The sequence below is a fragment of the Gallus gallus genome, chromosome Z, assembly GCF_016699485.2.
Source record: "Gallus gallus isolate bGalGal1 chromosome Z, bGalGal1.mat.broiler.GRCg7b, whole genome shotgun sequence".
In the NCBI taxonomy this organism is placed as follows: Eukaryota; Metazoa; Chordata; class Aves; order Galliformes; family Phasianidae; genus Gallus; species Gallus gallus.
Window position 1 is genome coordinate 11,407,241 of NC_052572.1, and position 19,394 is coordinate 11,426,634.

A 19,394-nucleotide genomic window follows, 5' to 3' on the forward strand; every position below is an offset into this window, starting at 1 on the left:
ATGAAAAAGAAAGTAGCTAGTAAAACACATATCTTCATCACAATATTTTAACAATGTCTACACTGAAAGACTGTTTCACCTTTCATTTTGTACCTGTGATTCATAAGATTACCAACTATTTGCAAGTCTTCTTTATTAGCCCCTTAAACAAAACAGGGAATATACTTTTTAGAATGATATCTATAAACAAAAGTGAAGACAAAGCTTATTCTCTGCTTTAGTAAGCAGAGAAGTAAGTGTCTCTGCTGAGACTTACATGCATGCAAAACTCTGTGAAACTTTGATTTATTGATTTTATATTACTGTCCTAACAAGGAGCAGTGACAAGTAACACAGTGAAGAAGTAACAGGAAGAGCCTTCCATGGGGAATTTGAGGTGCACCTCTGCACCTCTGCTAGTAAACTGGATAGTGCTAGAGAACACCGCAAGGTGATGGAACTCAACTGTCCTCACTGTGAAATTCTTTGCACCATTTCTAGCTTGAAAGACCCACTTATGAGCAAGTGAGTTTTTGTGTAGATAGTCTGGTTTTGTTCATCCCATCTTAAAAATAGGATCAGGCAGAAGTTTCTTTACAACTACGTCATTCATTTAGACAATTTTCAAGAACACGGTATCACTTCTGTGCCACTCCACTTTCCATAGTTCTGAAATTAACTATAATAAGTTGAAGGAGCTACTTTATTTGTTCAGTGTCATGCTAAATTAGTAACAAATTCAGCTTGATTAAATCCAACAGTTGAGCTCCCGGTAATCTACATAGGTCACACTGAAAATTACACCTCCTATTTATTTCCATGGAAACTGCTTCAGATACAAGGAGCACAATAACACCATTTGATAGAGCAAATTCTCAACTACTAAACAGTCTTTTTCAGCATAGTTGCCACCACTAGATATGCATTTCCACCAGCAATGAATAGGAGCTTGGCATGTTACACTCATAAAAATCTGCATGGCTGTCCAGAACATGTCGCTGCTGCCACTGCTGAGAAGCACCACTCAGCCCTGAATGTACTCACACCCACTCTTTGCCCTCCACAAACATTCAGCAAGTGTTGATAACAGTCAATGAGTGTGACTTTTTTCTGCATGGAGGAATTCAGTGACACACCTTTTCTATATACATATGTCCATGTCAGACACCTTTCTGTCAGACTGCCCCTCTGCTGTCATCTGCTACACCACAAAAAAAATGTAACTGAATGTCTGCCTCTTGCATTTTGGGTCAACGTAATAATGTAGGAGGCATTACTTTGAGAGTAGCACTTGCATTTTTTCAAAACTTCTGGAGCACAAAAACTGCTTAATTTTAATATGTGAAAATAAATTACTTTTCTTTTTTTTTTTAGATTGGCTTATGGTTTAATGGAAGTGAAGATCTAAGCATAACAAAAGATCGCACAGAACATTTGCCTTTTGATAGGCTAGGGAATCTCTTAAAAGTAAGTTTAAAAACATAGCCATTTAGAAGAGACCACTCACTGTTCCAACTCCATTCCGAGGTTGCCCAGGGAGGCTGTGGATGGCCCATCCCTGGAGGTGTTTAAGGCCAGGTTAGAATGGGCCCTAGGCAACCTGCCGTAGTACTTTAGCAGCTGGGCAGTCCTGCCTGTGGCAAGGGGTTGGAACTTGATGATCCTTGAGGTATGTTTCAACACAAGCCATTCTATGATTCTATAATTCTTCCTTGGGTTTCCACTCCCATAATTGCTGCAATGCTTGAGTGGCTTTTGAGGTCAGGTGGTGGTGCTTCAGAATTGGGTTTCCACATGTTAAAAAATAATAAGAAATGTAGAAGTCAGAGACAGGAATCTATGAATTGTCCTTCAGTATTCTAACCCATAGTCAACTCAGAAATCCTGTTTTCTGTTGAACTGCATTAATTTTACTATGCAGTGACCAGCTTTGTAAATAAGGGAAAAATGATACCTATATCTAAGCTCAAGAACATCCCTGTGGAAGTGTAGGTATAATTTGAATGTAGGAAACAGTTTTTGAGCTCATTTGTCATGATCTCACATTTTGTGAATTTCTTCTTGTTCTCTGAATGTCCTCACTTAAAAAAATGCACATCTGATTTATCTCAATTTATATAGACTTTACTCACTTTTAGGAATAGCATCACTATTCAGCAGTCCTTACTTTATTTCATCCTTTTCTGTATAGCTTGTGATTTGTATTCGATCAAATGTCATTTGTAGAAATTAATTTATATATTTCTGTCCTTTTGTAGTTTTTCTTCAGTTTATTTGCTGATACTGGAAGAGTTCCTGCACTGCTCAACTATTCTGAGATGTTACTTTATTTTGCTTCCCACTCTGATCCTATTGAAGGTGTTTACAGAGCACTTAGCATAGCTACTAGAACATATATTCGCAGAAAAGAAGAAGGTCCTCTTGTATGTGAGGTAAAATACTGTAATAAAATAATACAGACAGGTATATAAATAAATAACAGTGGTGCTTGCAAATCATAGATTAGCTAGACTTCTGTAAATATTTGTGTAGTGTTCATCTATGATCTCCAACTCTTGCAAACAGTCCCTCTGAGTTCATGGGAACTCAGAAAATATTCCCGCTGACTTGGATAATAATACTCAGAAGTATTTTTCCTGAAGTCTTAAATTTTGCTTGTTAAATAATTACCAGAGTTGAAGATATTTCTTGGTAACTGCCCATTGCAAAGATGAACTGAGGACATTCTTTGATCTAATCTTAGACAATTATGTCCAGCTATGAGGCCAAAGGAATAAGACAATGATGTGACTTATGATATCATCTTAAGGAGGTAGTTATAAAACTGGTTTTATTACCATTCTTCCTTTCTTTCCCACTATATGTTTCTTTGGGATACTTAAAAGCACATATACTTTTGTTATTATTTTCTAGTTTTCCAGTTTGTCTATAAATCAGAAGAGCTAGCAATATTGAATTTAATATTAAATAATGGTTTAAATTGTTTTTTAGAGCCATGATGAATGTATTGTCATATCAAGTGAAGCTGAGCTTTTGAACATTTATAATGTTTATGGAGTACGTTACTATATTCCCATTTTTTAAGTACTTAAATCTGCCATTTCTGCACTGTATGCATCACCTACACATTACTGAAGTATAATTCACTTCTTGAAACCTACAATACATATCTGTACACATCTTGGAAAGAACTCACTCCTTTAGATAATAAAACATTTCATTACTTCCAATTGACTGGAGTCAGAGGGAGGCAATAGAAATTTCAAAATTTTCAGTGGCTGAGTCTGAATATGAGTAAGTCTTTATCACTTTATATCTGTCTTTAAAAGTAAGACCAGTTATCCTTGGGGTACTCTACCCCCTGACCTGGAAGTCTGAGATGGAGAGCAGAATAAACCCCTCCCCCCTATTCAGGTGGAAACAGTTAAAGACCTTCAACTCCACCTGAACTGTCACAAATCCATGGGGCCAGATGAGATCCACCCAGCAGTGCTGAGGGAGCTGGTGGAGGTGATTGCCAAGCTGCTTTCTGTCACCTATTAGTGTTCATGGTAAACCAGAGAAGTCCCAGAGGATTAGAGGCTTGCCAGTGTGACTCCTATCTACAAGAAGGGTTGTAAGGAGGATCAGGGAAACTACAGGCCTGTCAGCCTGAGCTCAGTGCCACAAAAGGTTATGGAGCAGATCGTTTGAGGGAGATCACAGGGCATGTTCAAGACAACAGGGAATCAGGCCCAGATGTCATGGATTCATGAAAGCTGGGTCCTGCTTGACCAACCTGATTTCTTTCTATGGTCAAGTGGCCTACCTGGTAGATAAGGGAAAGGCTACTGATGTAGTCTGCCTTGTCTTCAGCAAAGCCTTTGGCACTGTCTCCCACAGCATTCTCCTGGAGAAGCTTGCAGCCCGTGGCTTAGACAGGTACACACTTTGCTGGTTAAAGAACTGGCTGGAGGACTGGGCCCCAAGAGTGGTAGTGAAGGGAGTCACATCAGCTGGTGACTGGTCACAAGTGGTGTTTCACAGTTTGGTAATGGGGCCTGTCCTGTTAGATATCTTTACTGATGACCCAGACAAGGAGATTGAGTGCATCCTCAGGAATTTTTCTGATGACACCAAACTGGGAGGAAACGTCAATCTGCCTGGGGGTAGGAAGGCCCTACAGAGGAGTCTGGACAAGGTGGATCACCGAGCTGAAGTCAGTGGGATGAAGTTCAGCAAGACCAAGTGCCAGGTCTTTCTCTTTGACAACAAACAAACAAACAAACAAAAAACAAACAAAAAACAAACAAACAAACAAAAAAAAAAACAGGAAACACTGCAGGCTTGGTGCAGAATTTCTGGAAGACAGCGTGGAAGAAATGGACCTGTGAGTGTTGGTCAGTGTTCAGCTAAGCATGAGCCAGCAGTATGCCCTGGTGGCCAAGGAGGCCAATGGTATCATGTTTTGTATCAGAAATAGTATTGGCAAAAGGAACAGGGAAGTGACTGCCTCTCTGTACTCAGCACTGGTGAGGGTGCACCTCAAGTACTGTGTTAGCTGTGGGCCCCTCACTGCAAGAAAGATACTGAGGCCCTGGAGCATGTCCAGAGAAGGGCAATGAAGCTGATGAGGGCTCTAGAGCACAAGTCTTATGAGGAGTGTCTGAGAGAACTGGGATTGTTTGATCTGTAGAAGAGGAAGCTCAGGGGAGACATTATTGATAGAGGGGGTTGGTGTCTTCACATGTGTAAGTAGTGCTAGGACTAGAAGAAACCACCTCAAATTGCACCAGGGAAGGTTCAGATTGGATATTAGGAAAAATTTCTTCTCCAAGAGCGTGGTCAGGCACTGGAATAGGCTGCCCAGGGAAGTGGTTGAGTCATCATCCCTGGAGTTGTTCAAGAAACGTTTAGATGTGGTAGTAAGGGATCCTTTGACTGCATAACAGGTGGGAGGGAAGTATTTCTCTCGACTCTAGAATTAACAACATGTATCTGAGGGACAAAGTTTATAACCCATTCCATCCAAGAATTTAGTCATACTTAGGTTCCCACTCAATCTGTTGACATTGTGAATCTGTGCTATGTCTTAATTTATGTCTTCCAGTGTATTATACAAACAGGTGTTTTTTTTTTGTTTTTTTTTTTTTTTTTTTGCCTACTTCATATTTGGAGAGTCCTCTAGTAAACTAGAATTACATGCTAAATGAACAGTTGTATGTAGATTCTCTTTCATTTTGTAACTGTCTTTCGTAAATTGACGAGTTGCAGTTCTGGTAATACATACTTTTAATCTTTCTTTTTTTTCTAATACCACCTGTTTTATATGTATGCCTTTTACAATCCTGTTGAATACTACAGAGATAACCTGAATTAATAAAACCCCATTTCTCTGAAGGAAATGAGAGTTTATACCACTGGCTTCAATAGGGCCAGCTCTTCATGCAGGATTTTCAAGAACCACAAGGGGGCAAAAAGTAAATTATGAGTTGGTATTGTGTCATCTTTGATTCAGCATAGTTCTATCAGATAGAAAGACTTAAATCCCTGAAGACATCCAAAATAATATTTACCTTTAAAATATGAACCTAAACTATTGTCTACCAATGGCTGCTTACATGGTATCTAAAGCTCCAAGCTCTCCTACTGGAATTCCAGTAAATGTTATCAATGGAATATTCATCAGTGGAACGTGAAGAGTAAGCCAATTCATTACCAGCTTACAAACTGACACACAAAGGTACCTAATTTAATTTGTCCCACTCTTTTTCTTATTTTGTGATAAGATTTTAGTGGCTCTTGACTGGAAGTTGCCTAAATAAATTTAAATTTAATAATAAAAATGAGAGAAGAGCAGACAAAACACATCCTAGAGATTTCCGTTACTTGCACTGACTTCACATGCTTAGCTTTTAAGTCTGAAGAAGTTTGATATTGGGCTTGTGTAGATATTTCATGAAATGTAAATGATTTAGTGGGAGTGCTGTATGTAAGAGCTGATGTTTTTATATTCTCCACTGCTAAATATTATGAATCTGGCTCAGTAACTCTGCTACTTCTTATTGTAAAAAAAAAAAAAAAAAAGAACGTATCAAAGTTTAAGTTATGTAATATTAATATGGCTGAAATTAATATGGCTGAATCTCAGCAGTCTGTCCTTTGTAATAATAAAAAAATATATATGTTGAGTTACATGCTATTTCCTATTGTTCTTAGTGGTTATCCTACACAAAGTGAACTAATCTAGACAAAGTGAACTTTGTAGGACCTTTCTTGTCTTTATGCTGAGAAATGTTTTGAGTGATGGTTTGTTGTTGTTTTTTCTTCAGTTTGGCCACCTCTAATGTTAGCACAAAGATATCTCATTGCTTGCTTATACTGTGTTCAGTTTAGGGCCCCTCACTACAAGAAGGACACTGAGTTGCTTGAGCGTGTGCAGAGAAAAACAGTGAAGCTGGTAAAAAGACAAGCAAAAAAGAAGGAATGACTGAGGGAAAAGGGGTTGGATAAGAGGAGGCTGAAGAGAAACCTCACTGCTCTCTACAACTACCTGATAGGAGGCTGCAGCCTCTTTTCTCAGATGGCAAGTGATAGGATATGAATAAATTATCTCAATTTGCACTAGGGGAGGTTAGTTGGATGTTAAGAAGAATTTCTTCACAAAAAAGGTGGTCAAGCATTGGAACAGGATGCTTAAGGAAATGGAGGAATTCCTATCCCTGGAACTATTTAAGAGATGTACATTTATGGGACCTGAGTTATATGGTTTAGTGATGGGAACTTGAAAGTTAAGCTGATGGTTGAACTCAATGATTTTGAAGATCTTTTCCAACCCAGATGATTCTGTGAATTCTATGGATAACCAAGTTTTCTCTGCACAGACATAAATACAAAGTTCTTGGTAGAGTGTTGTAACTATTATAAATTGTAACTATTAAGTATTTTTATGTTTTGTTGTTCTGGAAAAAATTAATTTCTCAGAGGAACATTGTCAAGATTCTTGGAAAAAGCTGATTATTCAGTTTCTACTGATGTCACTGTTATAGATATTTCTAAGTTTTCAGTATCCATTCCTTCATCTTACAGTTCAGTGAATAAGTTTATATATGGTGATGATTTTTGTTTTGCAAGAACTGAAGTTTGGACATAAAACCAATTGATCTCTAAAGAGTGTCTGAAAGAAAAATACCTTACTGACTGACTATCACTTCATGCTATGCTTGTTTTTTATTTTCTTAGACTATTCTAGATGAAAATGAACTCTTGAATTATAGAGGCGAAGGAGTAGTTTCACTGGCAACTCTGCTCAAAGTGTTTCATGATGGAGGAAGTAGGGATGAAGATAATCATAGATTTAGTAGCCTGGAGACGGAAGGCAGATATGATAAGGTAGGCTGGTGACTCAAAAGATGTTCTCTACCTTACATTGTATGCCACAGAAATGCCTCTTGTAATTTTTTGCTTTCCCTTAGATGGTTTTTAAGCAGTCAATAAATTCAACACATACTGTTTTTTTCTTAAAGCATTTCATAAAAATATACAAGGAATTAGGCAATGAAGATCTGACACCTCTTCCAGTTGAACGCCTTTTGAAGCACCCCTTCATTCAAGACTTGATTAAGAAGTACCAAGGGTACAAACTTCATGTAAGTACCACTTTCAGGAACAATGATTTTTCTAGGTAGGCAAATTGCAATTTGCATTATGCTAGAAATGTAATTTGGATACTGTCAATTTGCAGTGTAGACCAGATGTACAACATAGCAGATTGTAGATTAGACTGGTTTCATTGTCCATGAAAATTTTGTCCATCAAAGAGTGCGCTGAAAGCATCATAGAATCATCATAGAATCATAGAATTACAAAATCATAGAATCACAGAATGATCTGAGTTGGGAGGGACCTTAAAGACCACTTAGTTCCCATCCCCCTGCCATGGAGAGGGATACCTTCCACTACATCTGGTTGCTCAGAGCCCCACCCAACCTAAGAATCAGCCTGTGTGGGAAGACAGAAGGCTACATCATTACTCACTCCCCTTCTCCTTCCTATCTCCCCTTGCCCTTTTTACTTAATTGTATATACTTTTCCTAATTTGAATCATTTTTCCCAAGTTCACTGAATTTCTCATAGGCTGCAGCATTTCTTGAATTAACTCTTTGTTCTATACATGATATTCTTTACGCAAACACTTCACTGACTTAGTAACACTCAGCATACTGCAATCTCACCATAAAGAACAAATATGACATAATCAAAAATAAAACTTAACAAGGCTGTGAAATGAGTAATGCTGTATGTATATACACTGCTATGTACAAGGAGAGGAACTTTTTTGAAAATCTTTTCACACAAACCAGTGACTGAATATCAAGAGCACAGTGTTTATTTTTAATCAAGGTTTCTAGTATCCCTTTAAGAAGGAACTATTTTATATAGCTTAAAGAGTGACTTGTAGTATATATTTAAAATGTATTAGCTAACATGAATAACCTAAGTTATCTGTAGCTGGTAGGACATATTCAAGGCAGCATAATTATAAAAATAGTTACTGTCTGTGAGAATCATCATATGTGAATCTGAGCAGTTGCAGAGGGTTTCAGAGTGCATGCTCAAGCCGAAAGCGGTTTCCACAGCTTTTTAATGAGATACTGGGATCATTTAAGTAATACATTTTTCTATTAATCTTGCAGACTCACTTGATGCTTGTGCCCCCTGACTTGACAGTTAGACGATGCAGAGCTGTAGCATTCATTTGTTATGCTTAGAATTTCCTTTTGTGAGGTCTGATACTGAGATTATCTCAAATATAGCATTCTATAATTTCTATGATTAAAAAGACAAAATCATTTTCCTTGACTGCACTGGTAAATACTGACTGCTGTTAGATGCATGTAATCAACATTTTGCTGTCTTACTTTCAAATTCTGACTAAGTGGTGAAAAGACCACCAGTTCTTACTCAACTTTACACCAAACATATACATAGAGAGCCAGAGGCCACTGTTTTATATAGATAGGATTCTGATCAAAAGCACATGTACTTCAGGAATAGTTTTCCTCTGACAATTCATAGAAATACAGTTGGTAACTTTTTCATTCCTAACAATTCCAATATAAATAAACAATATTCTTAGCATTGATTACTTTTCAGAAATTCTCCCGAGAATATAAAAATCTGTATAAAATTGAAATCCAACCACAGTGCTGTTATTTTGAGATCTTTTACAAGATAAATATAGCAAAGATAGGGTGTGGTTTCTAAAGTCAAAATGTTTCTACTACTTCAGTCATAAACACTGGAAAAGGAAATGTTTTTGCTGAAAAATATAAACGAAATATTTGGGTTTGAATCTGTAAAATTTGTGTTGGACCACCAGATTCCTTTGACCTTCTGATGACCTGTTCAGTTCTAATTAATAGGATCTCTGAAAAAGACTATAATCTGCAGGTGAGATGTACAGTTGTCTTCTGAAGGGAATTCATTGTTCCAATTCATGTATCAGTAGGCTGGCAACAACCTGCATAATGACAGCCTTCCTGTGAGCAAGGATGAATTGCAATAAATTAGATAGTCTGCAAGATATTCTGCAATTCTTAATGCTTGCATTAATCCATTATTTTCAATAATCTACATTCTTATAATGTCTGAGGATAACTACGTAGTTTAAAAATTAAAAAATATACGTATTTTTATCAACACTTCTATGTATTTAATGCTACGTTATGTTTTTTTATCTTGCTTTCAACACCTGAATAGCATAGTTATCATTAGCTCCTTTTAAAAATAAATAAATAAACCTCAATTTGAAAGCTGGGACACCATACTGCATGTCTATACATCTGGTTTTAGAATAGGCCCCTGTTTTAGACTTTAGGCTTCTAAATTAGTTATCATTATTTCTGCTGCTATTGTTGTTGATTTAGTTAATCATTTCAGTAACACTGCCTAGATAATCACTCCAATTGGAGTTCCATTGGGTTAGGATTTATAATAATGTATAGTGAATATGTCTGCCAAACACTCAATTGAAAGTTGGGCAATTATTGAAAAAGAACTACTTATACTCATGGCAGCCATTTAATATTAGAGAACTCAACAAGCATTCAGAACTCAATGTATTATTTCCCAGAGCAAAAACATGTTCTGTCTTAGGCAGAGTTGATGCAGATTCTATTCAGTAAGGCTCATGAGGCAGAGCATATAATTAGTACCCAATACTTAAGGCTTTAGAGGAAAAAGTGTTGCTGAATCACTGTCTACATGTAGGCAGTAGCTGTAATACTTAGGAAATTTGAGAAACCTTTTTCATGTGGTGTTTTAAATGTCCCAATGTGCAATGAGAAGGAAAGTTTAACACAGTGTTTGAGTACCTAGTCTGAGTAAGAAACTTACGTTACATCTCTTTCGATCGTGTATTCCATCAAAAACAGCAGTGGAAGTATAAAATACACATGAAAAATATTGCATTTCTGACATTATAGTGCTAAATATATCTGTTAATTTAACAGAAAAATTTTGTTTCCTTCATTAATACAGAGACAGTAAATTCATGGGTGGACTATTTCACCAGTGTTTTGAGGTTATTCTGTTCTGATTTCCTTTGCAAGATTGGTAGTTACATAAATTGGATCTGTCCAGAGGAAACTTTCTTTTTATGTTTAACACATTCTTAAGTGCTGTTCTATCAATCTCTGTTCTGCATCAGGTTATAATTTTTGATCATATCATTCTTACTGTCAGACTGTTTTTTAACATATATATCTGTGGCATTGCTAGAGCATAGATTTCCAGTTCCCACACACATGAATACAACAGCAGTATTGGAAATGACTAGATAAATAATTTGCTCCATGATGATTAGCCGTAGCTTTCTCAAGCTTATTTTTTACAAGAACATAGACTTATGTTTTGTATTTAAAACACTCATAATAAAATTCACATTCTGTCATGCCAGAAGCACTATGGTTTACTGAGATCCTCATCTGCTTTGTGTGGTAGTGATAAGGACTGATAGTGAACTTGCTGAAGGTTCCATTTGCTAACATTTGCTTTTGTCAACCGGAATTGAAATGTTTTTTTTCTGACTCAGTGTACAGAAGTAGGCCTCCTTAAAATCGAGTATTTTCTTAGAGTCAAAGACAAACGTTAGCACTGCCTTCTAAAACAAAGGACAGGCAAAATTAATCTTTTATCTCAGTTCTTCAGGGTTCACTGAAATGCTCCTCACAAACTGCAAGTAAAACAAGATATTTCGTACAGGCAGTTTATGCTTTGGGGAAAAAAAGCTCTATCTTTAAAAATAGGCACAAAATGCATATTGTAATATGTATTTGAATTTAAACTAATTTATGGAAATACTGAATACGAGTTATTCTTTTAATGAAAAAAGGTACTTACTGACAGTAATAGAAAATTTGATAAAGTTGAATCACCGTTAATATTTGTTGTAAACATTCAGCATGTTAGCTTTTTCAATCGCAGATTGCTTGTTCATTGCTGAAGTGAGAAAGATTTGCTAGTACAAAATAATTGGAAAGTAACAAATCAGCGCATTATAAAAAATGCAGTACGGCACAAAAATTTAACTCTATAATGTCTGCAGGTAGGTGTGTGTTTTTCCAAATGATGCAGTTACTTATTTTATGGTATCTCTTTGATATGTGAGCACCTCACTGAGCTGTGCTGTCCCTGCTTGTTCCAGGGGGTTGGACTAGATGGACTTCATAAGGCCCTTCCAACTCAAATGATTCTATGATTCTTTAATCAGTTTGAAATCTGAACATATAATAAAAAACTTTATTGAAAAGTTCATCTCAGTGTGTTCTGAATGGTATTTGTTAGTCCAAACCACAAGTATTCAGTGCTCAAAAGGTATTTATATCACTCTTTAATAAGTATAAGGAGATCCTTCATGTCTCTGCTTACCTTGAGAATTATATACTTTAGTTTCATAAAAGCACAGAACCTTACAGGTTCTGTGGATAACATGAGGGCATCGTCTCAGTGATGTGAAGGCGGTGTCATATACTCTTCTAGAATTTGCCATGAAGAATGCTCTTTCTGCAGTTTCCACTGTATAGTTATTTTTTCACAAGCATGTTGAACCAGTTTTAAAGCTGAAGGACAGTGCTGGTTTTTGTGGCCTTTGGGAAGACATTTCATTTTAACTAGAAAAAGTGTAATTTATACAATTTCATTGAAGTTAGCTTTTTCTTGGTCTCTTTTAGCCTCTGGTTACAATGCTAATTCTAGATTGACAGGCATTATTATTACAATTTTTAAGGCAGATCAGGCTGTTACATTAAATGACCTTTTTAAACTTTTTGTTTTCTTTTCTTAGGATATTGAATTCTTCCTTCAAAGAGCTGAACAAGCACAGTCAACTGATGAGAAAACCACATGTGAAGACAACGACATATGAAAATGTGTGGTTCATAAAAGTTTTTCTTTCTAATTTATGCAAGAAATGAGTTCTAGATCTCCCCTCCTCCCTTCCATGGGAAAGATTTATTCATTAATTGTCACAGGAGCCAAATCCTGAAGCACTTACACTTTTAGTTACTACTTTGAAAGTTATTCCTTCTAATTTAAAAAAAAAAAAAAAAAAAACAACAACAGACAGCAAAAAAAACATCAAAAACAAGGAAAGAAATTTATCAGTTCATATTAAACAACCTGATATAAGTAAGTTTTAAAATAAAATAAATTGTTTCTGAACTTAAACAGTGCTGATTGTGTTTATGAAAAAATGGTAGAAGAATAAAATACATCATATTCTTGTAAGTGAGCTAGTGTACCTATTCAAATTTTGTCAACATATATATTATAGTAATTAATTTTATTCTCCATTTGTTTTTTTTTAAAACATGTGGCAGCTCAGAAGGGACAGCCACAGCACGGGCTGGGCTGGGTCACAACCTGAGTATGCCTGGGCTACTCCATTTGCGTTTCCACATTACTCCACATAAACTTGGATTTATTTTATTGTTTCACATAACTGTATTCAATAATTGACCAAAATTCAGTTTAGAATTGTATACTAAAAGACAATATACACAGCAAATACAAATTGTAGGTTTTCATGCATGATGTGTGTCTGTCTAAAAATTCCTATGGCACTTGAGAGGTCATTGCATTCTTTGGCAGATTAAACAGTCTTAGTGAAACTCTCCTTATTTACTGCTGAAGTTATTTTATTGTTTCTACATCCACTCCAACTCTTGTCTCTCTGCTGGAGGTTGTTCTGGGGCAGTTCTCATAGTTTGCAATCTGACACCTGCCCAAATTTTTGCATTCTGTATTCTATTACTTGCTTAGAAACATAATTAAAAAGTAAACATTTCAAAATGCCTACTCATACCAGGACATTGCTTTGTCATTCTGGGATACTTTTGTCTGCATTTTGGCAGCATCCTGGTAACAAGCGCACCAAACATTAAAAGCTTCCTTTCTCTGGTTTGATTCAGCAAAGTGCTCAAACAAATGATGCTCTCTAAGAATACAAATCATCCAACTGAAGTGAGCTAGCTTGTACGGAACCACAAACCTTTGTTGAGAAATGCTCTCCACACAAAATAATTTAACATATTTATTGATTCTTTATTAGTTTTTAGCCAAATATGCTTGACATATTATAGTACTTGCATAACGTGCTGATATACCTAGAGAGGACTCTAAATTTTCTGCTTGAACTGTAAAATCATTATGCATAAAAAAGTAATAGCAGGATGCAAAATAGAGAAACTAGCATAGTAATAGACAATGTCTAGTAGACCAACCTCTAAAATACATTCTTTTTTCTGTAATGATAATGAGCATTTTGTTTGATTTTTAAGACTTCCTGATGTCAGTGGTAAGTTCTTTTTGTTGTTGTTGTTGTTGTTGATTTCAGACAGCCAAATTTTGAAAGGAAAATTGGTAGACAACTGCAGCAGATCAAAGCGTCTATATGTGATATACAAATTCAGAATAGAACTCATAAAACTTGCACTTCAGGCAAATAATGTTGTACCTTTTCAGTGTACGTGTTTTGTGCTAACCACACTGGCACACTGTAGCTAAGTACTATCTCAGAAACAGATACAACCCTGCTGTGCCTCCACAAACCATGTTGAAACCTCAACATCCTCGTTTTACTTACGACAACAGACTGTGTGGTGCATACAAATGTGCTTTTCACCAGAATAAATTATTTTCATAGCACATGTAGCTCAGTCAAAATTTCATTGTATTTTATCCCCAGTATTCTTGAAACATTACATGCATATATGAGATTCTGTCTTTTCTCACCTCTAGTGAAAAATACTATGTGGATATAAAAAATTACAATGCAGTTCTCTGCCTCAGGCTTGACTTGGAGTTTTTACTTATTTTTGCTTTTGTTCCATATCTAGTTTCTTTAACAAAAGCCAGGTTCAATTACTTAGTGTTGAATTCTAACTTTACATACTAAAGTTCTCCCTGAGAAAATAAAAAGCCTTTTCAGAAAGGCATGCCAAAGATCTGTAGATAGCAATTAAAAGGGAACTTCAGTTACTAGAATTCATAAATTGCTCTTTCAGGTAGGATTCTTAAAGGGTCATTATTTTGTCATACGCTATATATTTTACTGGTGGCCTGAAATAGAAAGAAAAATTATTACTGATAAAATCTGAGAGTATGCGTCAGTTCTGAAGCAATGCTGAATAATAATAAGTGATGTGGATTGCATGGTGAAGTATAAAACAATGCAAGTGTAAAACAGTACATATATTTATATGGTTAAGGCAAAGGCATAGTTTAGACAGCAAAGAATGTAGACTCTGATTATTTCTCTTTATGGTTATTACTTTATTACAGTTGAGTGTCATGGTGGATATTCATCACACTTTGAGTTCCCTCCATAACACCATGGCTTAGAGCATAAAAGAGGTGCTTGTACTTATGAAGGGGGAAGGATGGGTAGTAATGCATTCAAACTTGGAAGTGGAGTTGGTTGGTATCTGTGTTTCAAGCATGATGTTGAAAACTGGTAAGTGTTCAGAGAAGAATCACAGGAACAATGGCAAATTATGTTTTGTATCAGAAAATTCAAGGAACTTGGTATTTTTACTTCAACAAAGTAAAAGTTAAAAGGGTTTCAGATTTCCACTTGGAAGGATCCATGTAAAGAGTCTTCATTCCAGTATACAAAGGCATAACAAGTTTCAATGTCTGGAATCTTAGACTTCAAAATAGCACAGATTTTTAGCAGGGAAGATTAAGGTTTGAAGGAACATGCTGTATGTCATGGCAAATTCCTCATCTCAGAGCCACAGAGTCAAGATGAATAATTCTTTTAAATCAATGTTGTGATGGAAGTTGAGATAAGAAATAACTGCACTTTTGATATTAAAAAAAAATGTATAATTAAAAAAAAACTGAAAAACAAGTTCAGCTTTGAATTATTTGTATGCTATGTGTTTGATCCTGTTTTCATGTTTGCTGTCTTTTACTGTTTTATTTCCTTAACTCCTTCATTTCACTTAGAAAATGCAAAAGGGTAGCTTGCCTTAAAAAAATGCAAGAGAGTTTGTATTATCAATATTATTATCACACTTAAAATTACTTACTTTTCATCCTTGTAATTATGTCTCTTCAAAAAAATCAACTGGCAAATACTGCTGGCTTATGTAGTCTCCAAACACTGACTGGCATAATATCTCACTGCAAAAACCTGTATCAACACGTCATTCTGTAATGATTCCAGGCTGCACAAGAAGAAGCCCTCCAGACACATCTCTGGGGAAGCAGTCTGGCAGAAGATTCAAAACATTTTACAAGTAACCAGAACATTTTAAAAAGCAGCATTTTACTTTAAAATGTGGCTACGTGATGTCACATTGTCACCATACTAGCAAGTTCCTCAATCTGCTCTGTGGTCCATACCTCAAAATTTCCACTGAACATGAGGTTCAGCCATTGTTTTCATTTTCTTCACAAGTGAAGCAAGCCATTTTGTGAAAAGCCTCTTAGCTGTGCTGAATTTTCTTGATGCCTGTACGCTGCCAAAGTACTCCTGCCAATTGAAAGGAGCACAGAATGATAGATATAATTTGAATAATGAAAATCAAGGATACCATATTGCTAAACAATATTATTGTTAGGAAACTAAAGCAACAGCAATTAAAAAGTCGAAAGAATTTGTTCAATTTATCATTACCTGCTTTGGTACTGCTTTTGTTACCTCTAACAGATTCTATAGCAAATATGCACATTCATAATTAAAATGCAACTTTATTTCATTCCTGATTTTACAAACTTCCCTTGATGCCAAAATATAAAATGTTTTCTTTCCTTTGTTTTTAAGAATTATCCATAATGAAGATTCTATAGCTTAGCATCTGGTCACTGGATATCCCTTCAAATTCAAGAGGGACAGATGCAAAGGGCTGTGCCTTTGGAGGGAGTAACCTCTTGCACTCATAAACACTGGGTGGTTACTGGCTGGGGAATAGCTCCGCAGCAAAAGCCAATAGCACCTTGGCCTGTATTAACAAGAATATACACAGTAGGTTGAGAATAATCACTACCTTTAGACAGTCAGCACTCATCTACTTCTACTACTGCGCCCAGTTTTTGGACCTCCAAACACATGAATCACATCAACAAACAGTAGAGGGTTCAGATAGGTTTGAGGGGTTGACCACTTTCTAGGAGATGAGAGTCTGAAGGAATTGGGTTTGTTCAGCCTAGAGGAGAAAAGTCTTTGAGGGAATCAAACTCTAGTTATAAAACACCTATGACACAGGTACCAAGGAGACAAAGTCACACTCTTTACTGTGGACAAGAGATAATGGGCACATTTTTAAACAGGACTCATTCTGAGCAGGCAGAAGAAAAAGATTTTTCCTGTGATGACAGTCCTACTGTGGAACAGGTTGCCCAGATAGGTTCTGCAAACTGTTCCTAGAGGTTTTCAATGCCTGATTCCATAACATCCTGAGGAAGCTGGACTGGCCTCAAGATAATGATGATGCTTGAATAGGAGACTGAGGTAGGTGACCTCTGGATGTTCCTTCTGAATTATTCTGTGATGTTAAATTTATTATTTTCAGGTGTACTATGTAAAACCACTGACTTCATTGATGTCACACAAGAAAAACTAATTGGCTCTTAATAAGTAGTTCTCCTGAGAATGAAAATAGATAAGAGCCCTATCAAGTGTTATTGCTTACCTCATGAGCAATATAATAAGAAAAAAAAGTGAACATAATTGCTTTAATCTCTCATATTAACAGGTATGACTGGCTATTTTCAGCTAGTGCTGCTGTAAAGCATAAAGTTATTTTCTACCTTCAGTTTTAAATGTATGCTAGATTTCAACTTTGACTTCGTCATATACGCAATACGCACCTTATGATTAAGTTGATTCAGAACTTAGAAATAAAACACCACTATTTCAGTTTGGAAGCATTCATTTTGCAAATGTAATTGCAGGAGAAGTTTCCTGAAATTTGAATATTCTATGTATAACTTTAAAATTCTGTGAAACGTTTTGAATTATAGATAACTGCACATTTTCATCTGAAGTTCAATTATATCCTTTCTAGTCGTGAACTGTTGCTTTTCCAGCAAATTACACTCTGTGCTTGATTTGATATTATTTTTATTTGCAGCATTTTAACTGCTAAGCTTATAATCTGATCCACTGAAGAATTTCATGGACGTTATACCTTAGTAGCAGCAGCAAAAATAAAAATGGTGAATTTGGAAAGGGGGAAACAGGTTTTACAGAGTAAAATCAGATCTGGAATTGCAAGGTAGAAATCTTCACAGGGAAGGTAGGAAGAGGCCCTTAATGAATGACCACGAGAACACATCAAAAAATATGTGAAATACAGGAGGCTGTACTGTTTGCATACAGGAAACTGGGGAACAGAAGGGGAATGCCAGAACCTCCTTGTGTGCATTAAACTTGGGCAATGGACTGCCAGGATCCCAGCTTCCTCTTCCATAGTTTAAGCACGATGGTGATTGTCTGCAGCAAGAACTGCTGGTTCTGCACAGATAGATTTAACAAAGGTACGGAGTGCCCAGAACAGTTTGGAAGGCCACAGAATCTGGAACAGCAGTATCTGAGCAAGTGAGGAAGCAAAGGCCTACACAACACTGAAAGGAGTTTGCCAACAACACAAGATACATAGGCAAAACAGTGATGTTTTGAAGTAAAGGTTCATGTTCTTTAAGGCTTGTCTGCTTTCACGTTATATGTTAAGACAGATTATAGGAGCTGTTCTAGATCACTGCTAACTCTAAAGAAACAGCATTTAATTTTGTCATTGTATAATTATTATTTTGCTTTTATATTTATTAATACAAATAACAATGCTTACACAAATCAAATGATTGTTGCCAGAATTAAAAAAAAAAGGTTCTGAAATCACTTTGAATTTCAAGGCCTATGGGATGGTTGGCCCTTTTTGCTCCAGAGCACACTGCTGGCTCAGATTGAACTTGCCATCAGCCAGAACCCCAGATCTTTTTCCATGGGGCTGTTTTCCAGCCTCTTATCCCCCAGTCTGTACACATAGCCAGGGTTTGTAGAGTAAGAGGTGCTGAACGTGGCACTTACCTTTGTTGAACTTCATGCTGTTGGTGATTGCCCAGCCCTCCAGTTTTTGCATGGCCTTTCTGCATTCAAGACAGTCAACAGCTCCTTCCAGTTTTGTGTCATCCACAAACTTCTATAGTATGCATATATGTCCTGCATCCAGACTGTTTGTGGTAACATTAAAGAATGCGGGTCTCAAAATGGGGCCCTGGGGAAGCCCACTGGTGCTGCCAACCTGATGTAAACATTTAAACATGAGCCATCACCCACTGCATTTTTGTCTGGTTGTGTGCAGAACATTTTGTCCAGAAGGACAGTATTGAAAGCTTTGCTGAAATCTAAAATTATTACATCAACTGGCCTCCCTTAGTCAGCTAGGTAGGTATGCTTCTCATAGAAGGAAATTAATATAATTTAATAAGGCTTTACCCTTTTCTTGATAATTGAGATAACCCTTGCCAGCATCCTGTTGATTGGAAGCTCTTGTTAAAAAATAATTGAGAAAGGTCACATGATGACATAGGTCAGTTTTTTGAGTACACAAGGATGAGTTAAACACATGGCAGAACTGTTCTACCATGACAGCTTAAGTTCAAGTATTATATGCTGGACTTGATTTAGCACTGTATTTTCCTTTCGAGCTTCACAGTGATTAATAGTGACACAATGAGTTCTGTTTTTTAAAACTAAATAAATAAATACTGGGCATATCATTCACATTGTCTCTAGGAGGAAGCTTGAAAGGGAAGAAGGAAGGTCTTGTGGTTAGGGTTCTGTAATAAAGATACATCTACTTTGTCAAGCAAAATGTAATACAGATGTGTCAAAGCTGGCTGTAAGTAGGTTAATTAGTTAGTTT

General features: G+C 36.3%; 1 protein-coding gene across 2 annotated transcripts; it reads left to right on the plus strand.

Moving 5' to 3' along the window:
• Nucleotides 1–1,572: 1,572 nt before the first annotated feature.
• LOC124417562 (sperm flagellar protein 2-like) lies at nt 1,573–15,302 on the plus strand. 2 transcript variants are annotated; one of them, XM_046905981.1, is made up of 5 exons: nt 1,573–1,648; nt 2,238–2,411; nt 7,201–7,350; nt 7,485–7,607; nt 12,305–15,292. In XM_046905981.1, the coding sequence occupies exons 1-5, from the start codon at nt 1,637–1,639 to the stop codon at nt 12,383–12,385; spliced, it is 540 nt and encodes a 179-aa protein (XP_046761937.1). In that variant the 5' UTR covers nt 1,573–1,636; the 3' UTR covers nt 12,386–15,292. The 2 variants fall into 2 exon arrangements, with proteins under 2 accessions (XP_046761937.1, XP_046761938.1); XM_046905982.1 differs by lacking the exon at nt 1,573–1,648 and having other exon boundaries at nt 2,354–3,489; nt 12,305–15,302.
• The last annotated feature ends 4,092 nt before the right edge of the window (nt 15,303–19,394 follow it).

Coding starts and splice junctions, on each gene's coding strand:
- LOC124417562 (XM_046905981.1), top strand. Junction 2,412..7,200: donor AAGGTCCTCTTGTATGTGAG/GTAAAATACTGT, acceptor TTATTTTCTTAG/ACTATTCTAGATGAAAATGA. Junction 7,608..12,304: donor ACCAAGGGTACAAACTTCAT/GTAAGTACCACT, acceptor TTCTTTTCTTAG/GATATTGAATTCTTCCTTCA.